Here is a 16,239-nt window from a genome sequence, read left to right on the forward strand (position 1 = left end):
CTTAAACCCATTCAGATCCTCATGAGCGTCACAGCTCCAGCATGAAGGGGGCCATGATTGAGGGGCTACCTGTGGAGCAGCTTACTGTATACAGGAAGCCCTCCTACAGATGCACCTCAATCATACACCCTTCACTACCCCCAGTTCTTCCCAAAACAAGTGAAATTCACATGCAAAACCCTTTACAGCCTCAAAAGAAGAAAAGAAAAACAAAAACCAACCAAAAACAAACAAACAAAAACAAACCCCCAAACTCAAACAAACATAAAGCAAGGAAAAGCAAAGTTAAGGTGACACTTCCAACACAGCATAGCTGTACACCTGTAAATCTGTGTGAAGATAACAGTATGCTCCTCCCTAATTAAAAAAAGCCATTTTCTTGCAGTATATGTGAGAGAGACAGAGAAACTTAGTCAACCTTTGGTATATCAGAAATACTTAGCCTCTTTCTCACTCATCTCTGTTGAGCTGCTGGATTTTTTCCTTCACTTTCTAAATCTAGATTATTATTTTTTTTCATTCTGAGAACAAACTTTCCTTGTTTCTGGAATTCATGTCACACCCACTGAACTCAGATAGTTTGTTACACGTAACTCATAGGAGACAACTTTCAAGCACTTCTATTCAGCTGAAGAATGATCAGTAAAAACTATTTTGTGAGCACAAATCTTTTAAAAATGCATCTGAACACAGATTCAAATGGCTCCACAGAGGCTTGGGGATCTCAAAAAAAGAAAATGTGGCACAAAATGGATTTTGGAAGAGACTGACACAGGAGAGTTTTATCTCAAAAAGCAATTCAGAGAGTTAAACAGCCAGCTTTGCTGATGCCCCTCAATCCTAACCTGCAATCTCCCGTTATCTGGTTTCCAAGTGTCTCAGGCTATCCGACTCCTCTCTTAGGTAAGGAAGGGGTTAATATTCTTGAGTCTGTTTTTGGTTGTCAGAGTGAAAGTGAAAGCAAAGGCACTGGCAGGCTGAAGACTCATTCAGAGTTTGATTCTAGCACAGACGCCTGATGTTTTAGGGTGTCTGGAACCCCTTGTTTGGGGGACAAAATGAATCTAGGGCTCATCCTCATCTGTGGAGTGCTGGCTCTGAAGGCTGGTGAGTTTAGGAGGTGTCAGCTGTGGGATTCTGGCTGGTCTACAGGGATGCCTCTTCAGAAGGCCCATTATAGCAGGGGTGGCCAAACCCTCCCAGCCGCATAGCACAATCTTCAGAAGTTCCAGAGCCAGAGCGCACCTGCCAGGGCTCCGCTTGGTGCTTCAGCCCTGCTCCTGCTGAAGCCCCGAGACGCCCCCTCCCCTCTGGGCAGAAGCCCCTATCTCACCACCCTGCTGCAAGGCAGAGGGCCCAAGCTCCCTCCCCCCAGTCTGTTAGGTGGAGAATGGGGGGAAGGGGCGGGGGCTCTGTGAGCCGCACTTTAAGGGTAAAAGGGCCACATGTGGCTCATGAGCCATAGTTTGGCCACCCCTGCATTATAGCCTCAGGGAGCAAGAGGGGAACAGTTTGATTAGCAGCTTGTGTCCCAGAAGGGATTAGACAAATGGGCCCCCATGCCCCCCCCCAGAAATGGATGGACCTTGTGGTGGTGACACCAGAGGGAGGTGTGATAGTATAAGTTGATAATCATGGGAGAGTGCCTGGGGTCTTCCAAAAGGATGATGGCAGTGGGGGATGGGCAAGTAATACCAAACTGGGAAGAGGTACTTAAGGGGAGGTGTTCCAGGGAAGGAGGGGAATTGTGTGGTGGTAGCGTGCCCCAGGGTTCACCTGGATTGTCCCCATAGGGCTGCCCCAGCAAAGGGCAAGATGTCAGTGCCAAATGTCTTGTCCCAATGGGGCAGCAGGTATGTGTATGTGTGTGTGTGCACCCCACCTCTCAGCTGGTTCTTTTTCTTCTCAGCAGAGCTGCCAGTGGAGCTGGCCCCGGGGTCCCAATTACGCTCTGTGGATGTGGTCTTGGACTGTCATTATATAGAGGAAGCTGTGGGTGGATTTCCGGGTGCCTTTGCTGGATCATTCTCCTCAGACCCTGCCACCCTAGTGCTGAGAGGTGTCAGCATTGCTGATGATGGAAGCTTGGACAGTGTCACCAATTATGAGGCGCCAGGCACAAATACTGACTCCGCTTCTCCCATCATCTTTGAAGTCTCAGGTGAGTGAGGAGCTGGGGATAGGAGAATTGCCATGCCAGCCACAGTAATCCATGAGTGAACTGAATCTGCACAGACTCAAAACACAGAGCCCTGCCCCAGGGGCTCACAGGACATGTGATGGACAAAGGGATAGCAGGATGAAGGGTGCTGTGTAAATAGAGACAGAGTCACTATCTATCAGCTTACTTACATTAGACGGACAAGGTGAGTGAGGTAAAATCTTTTATTGGAGCAACTTCTGTTGGTGAGAGAGACAAGCTTTTGACCTACACAGAGCTAGCTCTTATTCAGCCCTCCTTGAGATCCAAAGAAGAGCTCTGTGTAGCTTGAAAGCTTGTCTCTTTCACCAACAGAAGTTGCTCCAATAAAAGATATTACTTCAACCACTTTGTCTCTCTAAAATCCTGGGACCAGCATGGCTACAACAACACTACTTACCCACATGACCCACCACCACAATATCTGAGCACCACATACTTATTAATGAATTACCATCACAGTCCCCTTCTGAGATAATTGCATTGGTACTCCTAGTGAAAAAAGGAAAAGCCATTATTTTCACTGATGGAGACTGAAACCCGAATAAACTGCCCTAGTGATAATCAGGCTGCACCGATATAAATCGTATCATACAGAAGAGAGTTTGCACTGTGGCTAAAATCCCAGTTATATCAGTAGCTAAAGTCCCAATATAGACAAGGCCATAGACCAGAATATTCATAGATTTTAATTAATATATTCATCTATTTTAAGGCGAGAAGGGACCATTAGATAATCTAGTTATGGGGTTCTCAAACTTCAATGCACCGCAACCCCCTTTTCACAACAAAAATTACTACATGACCCCAGGAGGGGGGACCGAAGCCTGAGTCCGCATGATTCCCACTGTCCTGGGTGGGGAGCCAAAGCCAAAGTCTGAGCCACAGTTCCCTGGAAAGGGTAGGGGTCAAAGCCGAAGCCCAAGGGCTTCAGTCCCAACCAGAGGACCTGTAACCTGAGCCCCGCTGCCCAGGGCTGAATCCCTCATGCATGGCTTCAGCTTCGGCCCCAGGCAGTGGAGCTCAGGCTTCAGCCCCAAGCCCCGGCAAGTCTACGCCAGCTCTGGCGACCCCATTAAAATGGGGTTGCGACCCACTTTGGGGTCCTGGCCCACAGTTTGAGAACGGCTGATCTAGTTTAACATCCTGTATAATACAGGCCATAAAATTTCTCCCCTTTATCTCTGTATTGAGCCCAATCACTGGTGTTTGTCCAGAAAGGCATCCAATCTTGATCTGAAGACTTAAAGAGATGGTAGTTGTTCCAAGAGCTAATCACCTTCTCTGTTAGAAAATCTGTCTTATTTTTCATTTGAATTTGGTTGGCTTCAACTTCCAGCCATTAGTTCTTTGTTAGGCCTTTCTCACTAGATTAAAGAGCTCTTTCACACCTGATATTTTCTCCCTGTGGAGGCCCTTATACACAGGAATCAAGTAACCTCTCAATCTTCTTTTTGATAAACTAAGCAGATTGAGCTCTTTAAGCCTCTCATTGTAAACCTTTTTCCAGCCCTCAAATAATTTTTGTGGCTCTTCTCTGAACCCTCTGCAAAATTTTCAACGTTTTGTTTAAAATGTGGACATCACATCTGTACAAGTATTCCATTATCAGTTTCACCAGGGGCATACACACTATACTCCTGTTTATATGTTCAAGGATCACATTAATCCTTTTTGCCACAGCATCACACTGGGAACTCATATTGAATGTTTGTCCACTACAGCCCCTAAATCTGTTGGATGGTCACTATTTTCAGGATATAGCCTCAATTTTATAACTTGGGCCTGCATCTCCTGTTCCTAGATGTACAGTTTTGCATTTGGCTGTATTCAAATGCAAATTGTTTGAATGCATCCAGGTGTAACAGTGCCTTTGTGGATCACAACAGAGAATACCAAATTCAGGACAAACTGCTGAGAAATAGGGCGGACATACCCCAAACTAGTGGTTATTCTCCCATGAGATATACAAAACCAGCAACAAAAATAAACTTCTGTTTCACCACACTGGCTAACAAGAAGTCATAAAAGCAGTTTCCTTAGGCATTCCAGTCCAAGTCCGAAAACACTAGACTTAGAGATGAGTGGTTCTTTAAACCAATTTAATCAAACAAAAGGTTCTTCTGATCCCAAAGGCCCAGCCACATACCCAGGTCAATATATAACTTAGATCTTACCCAAAAATCATGCTGTTGCCAATCCTTTAGTATCTACAATATAAAGGTTTATTTATAAAAGGAAAGAAAGAAAGGTGAAAGTTAAAATTGGTTAAAGGAATCAGGTACATACAATAATTGCAGAGTTCTTGGTTCAGGCTTGTAGCAGTGATGGAATAAACTGCTGGCTTAAGTCAAGTCTCTGGTTGCTTCCAAATCAATAGAAGGTCCTTGATCCCTTGGTTAGAATGCTCCCATTGATATAATTCCATAGTCCAGGCAGAGGGTTGGGGTGCGGGAGGGAGTGCAGTGTTTCGGAGGGGGTGTGGTGTGCAGAAAGGGGCTCAGGGCAGGGGGTTGGGGCAGAGGAGGGGTGCGGGGTGTACGAGGGGGCTCAGGGAAGGGGATTGGGGTGCAGGAGGGGGTGCAGAGTGCAGGAAGGGGCTCAGGGCAGGGGTGCAAGGAGGAGTGTGGGAGGGAGCTCAGGGCAGGGGTTTGGGGTGCAGGAGGGGTGCAGGGTGCGGCAGGGATGCAGGCAGGGTGTGGCAGGTGGCTCAGGGCAGGGATTTGGGGTGCGGGGTGCAGGAGGGGTTTGGGGTGTGGGCTCCAGCCCGGCACCGCTTACCTGGGGTGGCTCTGGGCTGGCAACGGGGTGCAGCAGGGCCAGGGCAGGCTCCCTGGCTGCCGGCCCTGTCCCCGCACCGCTCCCAGAAGCGGCGCGGTGTCCGTGGTGCCATGGGGGTGGCAATCCCGCAGGCCGGATCCAAAGCCCTGACAGGCCAGATCCGGCCTGCGGGACATAGTTTGCCCACCCCGATCTACATGGTCATATTTTAGTCAGATAATGTCACACCAGGTTACCAACTGGTCCAGTTCCTTCTGTATGATCGCCCCATCCTCATTGCTATTTACCACTCTGCCAGTCTTTGTGTCATCTGAAAATTTTATCAGCAGTGATTTTATATTTACTTCCATATCATTGACAAAAATGTTCTTAATCCATTTAACATGTGCTGTATTGATATTGTGTTAATGCTAATTTTTAAACTCATATTGGCATGCAGTACTGAGTCAAACACCTTACAAAAGTCTAAGTGTCTTACATCTGCTTTTATCAACCGAACTTGCAATCACCTCAAAGAATGAATTCAGGTTTGTTTGACAAAATCTATTTAAAATAAAAGCATGAGGAGAGGCATTAATTATATTTCTGTCATTTAAATTTTTTATTAATTGAATCCTGTATCAGCTATTCTGTTATTTTGCCGGGGATTGATATCAGTTTAACTGACCTACAGTTGCCTGTGTCATCCTACTCGCTGTTTTTGAAATGTGGCACAACATTAGCACTCTTCCAGTCTTCTGGAATTTCCCATGTGACAGGATGTACCTGGCCCTTCAAGGCCCCTTGCTGGAGGTCCTACCTCACCCTGCCCCAGGAAAGGAGCAGTGAAGGTGGGTCCTCCAGGCCTGCTTAGAAGGGTTGCATAGAAGCAGCCAGTCAGAGCCCAGGAGGATCAAATAAAAGCTGCTGCTGGGCCTGAGCAGGTCAGTTCCTGGCTGAGCCCAGAGGAACAAGGCAGGGTGCTCCTTGCTGGTCACAGGAGCTTGAGAGAGAACTAGAGGGAGGGTTCTGGTGGTACTTGTGTTCCGTGAGGAGGAAGAAGCTCTGAGAATTTCAGCCCTGAGGGAAGGGTGAAGAGAAGGGAGCTATGTGGGAAAAGGCCCAGGGAATAGCAGCAAACTGGAGGCAGCAGTATTTTGGTTGTGGTTTATAGGATTCCTGAGTTGGGACCTGGAGTAGTGGGTGGGCCTTTGTTCCCCCACTGGCCACTAGCAAAGTGGCCTAAGCCCCAAGAAGGGGACACATTTCCTTCAGAAGCCTGAGCGAAGGGACTGGATTTAAAGGTCCCAGAGATGGGGCTGAAGACCCTCATGTGGGCAGATAGTTTGTTGGACTTTTGCTACCCTGGAAGGGGTTCATCTATTGAGGACAGTGAGTTGGCCAGAGGGCTGAGCCTCTGAAGACCTGCCTAGCAAGGTTGACAACCTATAGAGGGTACTATGAGTGGGGAAAAGAGGATTGCAGTACTGCACCCAGCCAATAGGAGGTACTCAGGAGGTGAGTGCCCCATTGCACCCCAGTATTTCAAGATTTATTAAAAATTAACATCAGCGGGCCAGAGATCTCCTCAGCCAACACTTTTTTATGACTCTTGGGTGCCAGTTATCCAGGTGTTGCTGGCACAGAGTTCTTGAAAATACTGTACTTCATCATCTTCATGTGATATGAGTATGTCATCCTGCTTCTTTTCAAGTACAGAACAGAAATATTTATTGAACTCTTCTGCCTTTTCAGCATCATTATAGCTCAGTGGTTTCAGCACTGGCCTGCTAAACCCAGGGTTGTGAGTTCAAACCTTGAGGGGGCCATTTAGGGAACTGCGGTAAAAAAATCTGTCTGGGGTTTGGTCCTGCTTTGAGCAGAGGGTTTGACTAGATGACTTTCTGAGGTCCCTTCCAACCCTAATATTCTATTATTCTGATGTTACCATCTCCATCCAGTAATGGGCCTATACCATTGCTAGGATTTCTTTTGTTCCTCATATACTTAAAAAACTCCTTATTGTCCTTGCACCTGCCGGCACTGTTTGTTTCTTGATGTCTTTAACTTTCTTTATCAATTTTTTCACACTTCATAACTTCAAAACTGGAGCCCTTCTGAGTTTCAAAATATGCCCTTGACTGGGAACTGCTCCTCTCGGCACCAGACCCAATACTAGTACAGGCATCAACATTGATATTGGCACCATCAGCCCTACCATTGGAGCCATTGTCACAACTATTAGCACTGCCGTTTCCTGAGAGCTACTTTTCATCCCTGTCACCAATATACTCCTTCTCTACCACACTGAGCAGGGACCCTCACCTGAGGAGCGAGGTCGATACCGCCAAGGGTACTCGGAAGCATGCAGTACTGAGTCCTGGTGCAGAACTAGCATTGGATGGGGCATACCCAGTTATGCCAGTATCAGTACAACCTGCCACCATGGCCTCATTGGCCTGCCCTCCCATAGATCTTGGAGCAGGGTCCCCTCCAATGTCTCAGCAAAGAGGAGAAGATTTCAGTTGCCTCTGGTGTTGCTGGCCAGAGCACCCTCCCTAGAACTAGAGGGAACCTCTGAAGATGTGATAGAAGCAGTGAGGGAAATGCTCCAGCTGCCTTCACCACCAAAGGAATCTTCTTTGTCCCTGGACAAGACAGTTACAGTGGCTCTGACACCAGCTGTTGATTACTTCAGCTGGGCATCCCAGGAGCTACTCTCGAGGACAGTGGATACAGGACACTGTGGTCCAGGAAAACACACACAAGGTATTCAACAACCTCAGCACCTTGAAGAATTGCCCTCCTGATCAGTGAGGGCATCCTAGATCCAGCCAAGATCTGCTGCATACTCCCAGCCTCACCCCCTCTCAATGCAGTGGGTGAGCTGTCTTCACCCAAATTCCATTACTTAAGGCAAGGACAGTAAACCAGCAGCCTGCAGCACTGGCTTCCTCAAGGGGTTAATATTGGTCTGTCAATCACCTTGCTTCCTTTCCTGATTGGCTAAATCTGTCCCGATGTTATTAGGCCTTAGACCCTTCCTGAGAGGTTGCTAGGCCGGATAGCAATGAGGGCGGGCTTGGCCTGCCTGATATTTCCATTGGTGTGTTTTTGTGATTGGCCACACGTTCCGTGTTGCTGGGTAGAAAAAAAACACTCCTTCTCTGGCTCTGTAATTGGCAGAGGAGGGTGAGCTTGGATCCTAATGATTGGCCAGGGCAACATCATATTTTGATTGGCTGCTGCCCTGCCCACCTGAATTTTGTATTGGTCGGTGAGACCTGTTGCTAGGCCGAGTAGCTGGCGCTGGGACTTTCCAAGGGTAATACGGGATCGCGGGAGAACTTTAAAAATGAGGGCCAGATGCGGGGCACCTTGGGATGGATGTTTTTGCACACCCTGCCTCAGGTGGTCCTGCCAGTGCAAGTCAGTTCTTATCCGGACCTAGTTTCTGTGGGTGCACTTGCACCCCTGGACCTCAGTTGGAGCTGCTATTGCGTGGCAATTTTGCAGTGTGCAACCCTGGGCTCCTGAACTGTAGTCCACCACTGTCATAAACACATGGACACCTTCTTTCCTCCTTAGATAAAGACAGAGAGAGAGAGAGTGCAAAGTTGCATGGTGGAGTTGATAGTAGAGAGGTAGAGAACAGGGAAGGTGTGGGGTGAAGGTAAGGAAGAAGGTGGGAATGAGGGAGGGTAGGAAGGGAGAGAGTGGGGCAAAAGAGAACATGATGAAGGGGGATGCACTTGGATGGGATGTGGGGCTGCTGAAATGGTTAGAGGAGGAAAGCTACAGATGAGAGATCTCAGCTTCAGTGATAGTGAAAAAGGAAGAGAAGATAGCAAAGGGGAAGGAAAGAGCGGCTTTTTCTAATCTTGCTGAAAAAATCAGCAAGATTTTGAGTGGAAATGACAAGAGAGGGGAGAGTTTAAGGTTGGACATGAAAGTGGCAAAAAAAGTGGTTGGGGATTTGAGGATGTTCTGCAGTGAGAGTGCTGAAGTGCTGTTTGACTAGGGAGAATGTAGGAGAGAGCCTGAGAATCCTGATACCCACAGTTCTATGCTGTCAAGCAAGCAGCTATGTAACCCTCTAGCAAAGTGTGTCACACTACCCTCTAGTGCCTGGTCCGTAGGCTCCACAGGCTACTTCTGCTACCACTTACTCCTTCCTTGGGTATGTCTACACTGCAATTAAAAACCTGTGGTTGGCCCATGCCAGCTGACTGGGCCTCGGGGACTCGGGCAGCAGGGCTGTTTAATTGCAGTGTAGACTTCTGTGCTTGGGCTGAAGCCCAGGCTCTATGACCCTCCCACCTCGCAGTGTCCTGGAGCCTGGGCTCCAGCCCAAGCCCGGACGTCTACACTGCAATTAAACAGCCCTGCAGCATGAGCCCCCTGAGCCTGAGTCAGCTGGCATAGGCCAGCTGTGGGTGTCTACTTGCAGTGTAGACATACCCAGTGAGATCAAGTGGTAGAAGTCTGTGTTGTTGATCTGAAAGTCCTGAGTTCAAACCAGTTGATGATATATGCAGAGAAAAATCATGTGTGATAATGTAATTTAAAAATGTAATCATATCATCATAATGAATATGCATCAAACCAGCAGCAGAATTACAGCTATCCTGTTCACCGGGCTCTGCAAGCACCTTCCTCACTGTGCACCTTTCAAACTGGCTGCATGTTATACATTTGGACTATCTCTGAAACATCTCGGTATGCTCATGGTCTATACTATACATTTCCTTGCCCTCATGTCCCACCTAGACGCCAAGCCACAGAACCTGCTGCTTCAACTGAGGACAGAGTTCCTTTGTGGAAGAACGTACACTTCACCCTGGGTCTGCAACTTGCCAGGGGTATAAGGGTGGGGTACAAGGAGAGGAGAGGGTGCAAGAAGGGGAGTATCACAGCTACAGGACTAGCTGCACTTCAGTCCCCTTTCTAGTCTCTCTCAGAGAACCCAAATCAGGTCTTGGGCCTCTTGCCCTTGTCTGTTTTGGGATGGAATCTTGTGATTCTTCCATACTTGGATCAGGGCTGGGACCAGTGCCCCATGTATGACAGCTGCTTATCACGGTGCAAGTCCAGCTAGGTTTTGGGCACCTGTGTTTCCTTCCCTTGGGAACCTGTGACCAGTGATATTGACCAACAAAATAATCAAATATTTTAAAACAAAATATTTTTACTTAGCGGTTGAAACAAAGTTTTTCTCCTCAATCACGATGGTTAGAAACTTACCTTTTTAATCGAAGCTGAAATTCTCATGCAAATGTTTGATTTCAGCGGGGGCTATAAGAAAAAGTTGGCAAAGCTGTTACAGGATCATCTTGAGCCATCTTCTCCTATCTGCCTGGACTGTCCCAGATGGTCACCTGTTGGGAAGACCGTAATCAAAGACATTCTCACAAAAACCACCTCACCAGAGCCAGGCCAATATACAGTATTAACAAATTATTAAAAGCACTCCCATATTTTGTCACGTGGAGTATAGCTGAAGAGAGTGCAGGCAACAAGAAAGATTGGCATGTGCTTCAGTAACAATAATTGATTTGGCAAGTAGATTTTCTCTTTGACAGACACACATCTCTAGCTGTTGCTGTGCCCTCAATACCTCTTCCTTTTTCAGGCTGGGACCTTTAATGTTTCAGCATCCCCTTTGCTCCTAGGTTTAGGCTTGGGAAGAATAAACCTTGCTAGCATGGTTGGTATGTAGGCAGGTAGGTATTTCCCAAATTATAGCTCTCCCTATTGTTCCCTTAAGGTATCGTCTGTCTGTTATTGTTTTGTTCCCTGTTGTTTTCCCCCAACAGCCTTTGAGATTATCCAGTCTGGCTGCATAGTTAAAGCAAACAGGTAAACTGAAGAATATATGATATTCATAAAAATAATACATATGACTCCTTCATTCGCCACAAAAACTTCTTTAAACAAGCTGGAAGACCAATGTTACATGCTAAGGCTCTTGTGTTTGCATAGCAGCAGCCTGACCCCATTTTACACTAGGTGTAGACACAGCCCTTGCCGTCTCACCAGATTAGGTCCCTACTGAAACTTGATCCTGTTTTTCCTGTCCCATTCATCAAACTACATGTCTTCTCTTTCTCATTACAGCAAGTTTGGTACCCGTCCCATATGCGGAATCCCTGCTGCATGCAGACTGTGCTGGGGAGGAAGTGACCTGTGAGATCTCTCCATACAGCCTACACTTGGCAGATGAGGGGCCCAGCCAGGCCTCCTGGTTCATGGGGACCCTGAAGTTGTCCAGTGGGATCAGCATAGCCCTGGTGCTGAAGGTCAGCAGTGACAGGGAGGAAGATGACAGAATGGTTGTGCTGCACCCAAGGCTGAAGGTCCCTGTAAGCAAGGAGGGCACAGTGCTGACCACAGGTAAAGAAAGTGGCAAATGAGGGGAAAAGACCTTAGTGCTGGAATGCACCTACTGCACCAGGGAGTACTGGAGCCAGACACTCCAGGGCTGAAGCCTCCACACCAAGGAGTGCTAGGGGAACTAGAGACCCCAGGAATACCACCCCACTCTGTAGTCCGGGACTTAAGGGAACTAGAGAAAGGGACTGCACATGCTGTGAGTTAGCAGGATAGATAATCCTTCTCTTCTTGAGGGAAGCTCAAATGTACGGGGCCCTCTGGGCCTCCTGCTATCTGCAGGATGTAACTGCTGGGCCACCAATGTGCCCCCTTGATCACTCTGCCCTTGCATTTCTGTGCCCCTTGACTCCCCAATTCTGGCCCCGCTGTTCTCCCCACCACTGTCACTATAAGACTATACCAGGGTTTGAAAAGGGACTAGATAAGTTCATGGAGGTTAGGTTCATCAATGGCTATTAGCCAGGATGGGCAGCGATGGTATCTCTAGCCTCTGTTTGCCAGAAGCTGGGAATGGGTCACTTGATGATTACCTGTTCTGTTCATTCCTTCTGGGGCACCTGGCATTGGCCACTGTCAGAAGACAGGATACTGGGCTAGATGGACCTTTGGTCTGACCCAGTATGGCCGTTCTTATGTTCTTATGTTCATTATTTGCCACACCACTGTGATCCTTGGCAAGTGCTATGTCTGCTGTCCAAGAGTTTGGTGTAGCAAGGAGAGCAATATGCACATACTCTCCATACCCTGCTAATAGCGCTGCAGCCTGCAGGATGGGAGCTTCTTGGGGGGAGACACATCTCCAACCTTTCAACCCAGCATGGCCAATCAGTCCACAGCATGCTTCCTCCAGGTGGGTGGAACTGTGACCCAGTCTCTGATGTCCTGCCAGGGGGAGTCTTCCATAACCACATATATTTAACACTCTCTCAGTCTATTCGTCTTTCTCCTTCTCTTTGTTCCTAGTTGAATTCCAGTTGTCATCTCGCACTCCTACTTTGCGTACCCGACTTGGCACCTCCGTCACCCTGGACTGCAGCTTTGCCTTGGCTTCCAGCTCTCCACTGGCCTTGCTGGAGTGGAGGCTGCAGCACCGAGGCAGCGGGCGTAGAGTTTTTCACTACCAGGCGGGGGACGTGGCACAAGCAGAACAGTCAACGGCCCACGTGGATGTGGTGCAGCTGCTGGAGACTGGAGATGCATCGCTTAGCCTGCATGGAGTGGGTGTGGGGGATGAAGGAACATACATCTGTTTACTGTCCACCCCCCAGCACCAGGCCCAGAACATCATCCAGCTGCAGTTGGTCGGTGAGGCAATGAGGCTCTAAGGATACCTAGTCAGGGGGCAATAGGGGAGACAGGCCCCATTCACCAGAACCTCACCCTTCCCCCTATCTCTCTGCTCCCCTCCTTGCTTCCCCAGCTCCACCCAGTGGGGCTGAGGGACTCCTCTGTACTACTCCATCCCCTCAAACACAGTTTATCACCGGCTGGATTTAATTTCATGTTTAACCCCTTCCAGAGCCCCCAAGAGTCCGTTTGTTCCCAGAGATGGTGTCACGTGAGGGGGATGGAGCCACTACCCTGACCTGTGAGATCTCTGGCTATTACCCCCTGGATGTGTCGGTGAAGTGGACACGGGAGGCCCCTGACGACAAGGACAAGGTCCCTATCTCAGGCTCAAGCACATACTTCTCCAGCCATAGGCAAGCCCAGGATGGCACCTACAGCATCAATTCGTACCTGAGTATCAACACAGCCACAGAGCTGGGACCTATCACCTACAGCTGCCATGTCTCGCATCTGGCCCTTGAAGAGCCAATCACAGCTAGTGCCCAGCTCAGAGCACCAGGTAAACAGGGGGAAAGGAGGGTGAGTGCTTATTGCCCCGCCTCTCAGCTTTTGCTTCAACCCTCTGATCTCCTAGCTCCAGCTCTTCCCTCACCTCTCAATTGGTGGGTACTATAACCCCATCCCATTTGGAGCACCCTCCAATTTCTCCCAATTTCCCTGCCTGCCCTCATTCCCCATCCCTTCTTTCCTCTCCTGGCTTCTCAGTCGCACTTCTTCAGCTCTTACTGCATCCTCTAAAGCACTTTGTAAAGCATGTTCTCTGCATCGTGCAGCACCTTACACTGTTAAGGGGACAGTCGTTTCAAGGGAGCAAAAAGGCAGCACTTGGACCCTGATCCTGCTCGGCGGACTCCTTATTGGGAACCCAACCATGCCCCAAGGACCCCTATACACTGTTGTCTCCAAGGGAACCAGGACCTTCTTTGCCCTCACCCCCTTCCTTCCCCAATAGGAACTCAGCATAGTCCCTGCTCCCTGTGGCACTGTTCTACCCAATAAGAAGCCAGCTTTGCCTGAAAGCATACTGTGCCCTCCCCCCACCACATACTTCTCCCCCTGATGGGACCTGATGCTGCCCTATGGACTGTCACTTCTCTCTAATGAGATCCTAATCTTTCCCCAGGAACTTTCCACATCTCTCCTCCAATAGGATCCCAGCCCTGCCCTGTGTGTGATCTGTGTGAAGAATTTTAGCTCTCTGAAACAGACTCAGATGAGCTTCACATCACTGACTCCCCCTCTTTCTCCAACAGAGCAAAAAACATCTAAAGAGCTTGTGGGAGCCTTCATTGCTACTTTCATCTTCCTTGCTGCTCTCGTTGGCCTCTTGCTCAGGAGAAGAAAAACAGGTAAGAGTGTAAAGCACTTCAGCCCTCTCCCTAGTCTGAGGTTCCACAGTCAGAGTTCCTGTCCGGCTCCCTACGGTGCCGCTGGCTGTGAGGGGCAGAGACTGGAGTAGCTTGGAGCACCTGCTACAGCTAGCGCTCCTGCCACTCTAATTACAGTGCTTCCTATAGGGAGTAGCATAGCTGGACGCTCCCTCACAACCAGCTGTCCTGCCTCCTTCCCTACAGCAGCCTTGCTGGGAGAAGCCCAGACTGGAGTATTTGGGAGCTCCCCTCACACCTCGTGCTCCTACCTCCTTTCCATTGTGCCTCCTTGCGGGAGAAGCTGGAAATGGAGTAACCGGGAGATCATTCCGTAGCTAGTTCTCCTGCTTCTCTTCTTACAGTGTCTCTTGCTGGGGAGGAGAGGGGGTAGCTCTTAGGAGTGTTAATGATGATAATGTAGTACTCAGGCCTGTATATTTGCCTGAGACAGAATTTTGGGTCTTGTTTGCCCATTTGACTTTTGATATTTTTATATTCTTACTAATATGTATGAACAAAGAACAAAGACACTGTGTGTTACATCTGCCCACAAGCAGATCAGGTGAAAAGAGAGAAGAGATAGAGCTAAAGTGTTGTTGGGCAGAATGGGTGTGTAATATATGAGCAGACACTTGAAGGACAGTCCTGCCTCTCCCGAGATAAGGTCAAGCAGCCAGTTGGGAGGGGCAAGAGGAATGGGAGTGAAGGTATAAGAAACACTAAAAGCCAAAGAAATCCCTGTCCCTGACTGTAGAACAACCTCACTCCTTACTCCTCCCATGGGATACAGAAGAGGTGGTACTGAAGTCCCCAGACCCGAAACCCTCCAAAATGACCATAAATTATAAGGGGTAGGATCAAAGGTGCACTACTTCTGGTCTTCTACTTTCTGTCTGCATGACAAGAACCAGGGCAGGGGAAAGGGAAAGCCCTTAATAGTAGCCTACCATCGCCCTGGTAGCTGCAGAACATGGAAGAGAATGACATTTTACTGATTGTTTTTGTCACCCTGAATCTCATTATTTTTCTCTCTTTTCAGTTGATCCAAAGTCTAAGAAATCTCTGGAGACTTCAGGGTAAAAGGGACAGTTAACTCAGTTACCCTTATTCCTGCACCCTCTCTGACGGACCCCATACCAGATGAAGACCCAACCACTCTGAAATTAATCTCCCATTTTACATTAATGGAGCTGTCACCTTTTCCAGGGACTCTCTTGCAGCTCTGTAGGAAGGGATTGGAGGACCCTTGTGACCCTGGAAAGGTGGAGTCAGAGAAAAGGGGGTGTCTCCATCATGTGTGTGGGGGTAATATCATTAACCTCCATGTAACACTGTTCTTCTCACACTTTCAGGTACACAGAGTTAGATCCACAAAGGGATGTAGGCATTTTAGGTGCCTAAGTCCAACATTTAGGCACCACTGAGATCCTCAAACCTCTGCTCAGCTGGTGCCTAACCCTTTAGCTGCCTAAATTCCTAAGGCACCTAAGGTTCTGCTGGAAAAGTCCCCTAAGCACCTAAGTTCTGCCTGTGGACATACACAAAATCACCTAATTCCTGATGCCACTGAGCTGCTTGGTTCCCTAGCTCATGCATAATCCCTAGTAGGATTGTCAACCTAAGCAATACCCTGCCTTTGTCACCTGCAGGGACTGATCCCAGAGGCATGCTCAGAGCATACCTATCAGATTCAGATCAGGCCTTGAACAAAGACAGCTAGGAGCAAAAAGAACAGGAGTACTTGTGGCACCTTAGAGACTAACAAATTTATTAGAGCATAAGCTTTCGTGGGCTACAACCCACTTCTTCGGATGCATATAGAGTGAAACATATATTGAGGAGATATATATACACACATACAGAGAGCATGAACAGGTGGGAGTTGTCTTACCAACTCTGAGAGGCCAATTAAGTAAGAGAAAAAAACTTTTGAAGTGATAATCAAGATAGCCCAGTACAGACAGTTTGATAAGAAGTGTGAGAATACTTACAAGGGGAGATAGATTCAATGTTTGTAATGGCTCAGCCATTCCCAGTCTTTATTTAATCCTGAGTTGATCGTATCTAGTTTGCATATCAATTCCAGCTCAAAAACCAGTGGGAGAACACTTTAACCTGTCTGGCCATTCTATGACAGACCTGCAGGTGGCTATCTTAAAACAGAAA

The 16,239-nt window shown here is 48.2% G+C and overlaps 1 protein-coding gene across 1 annotated transcript; it reads left to right on the forward strand.

The window, feature by feature from the left end:
* Positions 1 to 983: 983 nt before the first annotated feature.
* TAPBPL (TAP binding protein like) lies at positions 984 to 15,793 on the forward strand. Its single transcript, XM_024208384.2, has 7 exons — positions 984 to 1,107; positions 1,913 to 2,161; positions 11,078 to 11,353; positions 12,317 to 12,658; positions 12,873 to 13,202; positions 13,957 to 14,052; positions 15,113 to 15,793. The coding sequence occupies exons 1-7, from the start codon at positions 1,059 to 1,061 to the stop codon at positions 15,151 to 15,153; spliced, it is 1,383 nt and encodes a 460-aa protein (XP_024064152.2). The 5' UTR covers positions 984 to 1,058; the 3' UTR covers positions 15,154 to 15,793.
* Positions 15,794 to 16,239: the final 446 nt, after the last annotated feature.

Source organism: Terrapene carolina, unplaced genomic scaffold (genome assembly GCF_002925995.2).
Source record: "Terrapene carolina triunguis isolate 2854851 unplaced genomic scaffold, T_m_triunguis-2.0 Scaffold670, whole genome shotgun sequence".
NCBI lineage: Eukaryota > Metazoa > Chordata > Testudines > Emydidae > Terrapene > Terrapene triunguis.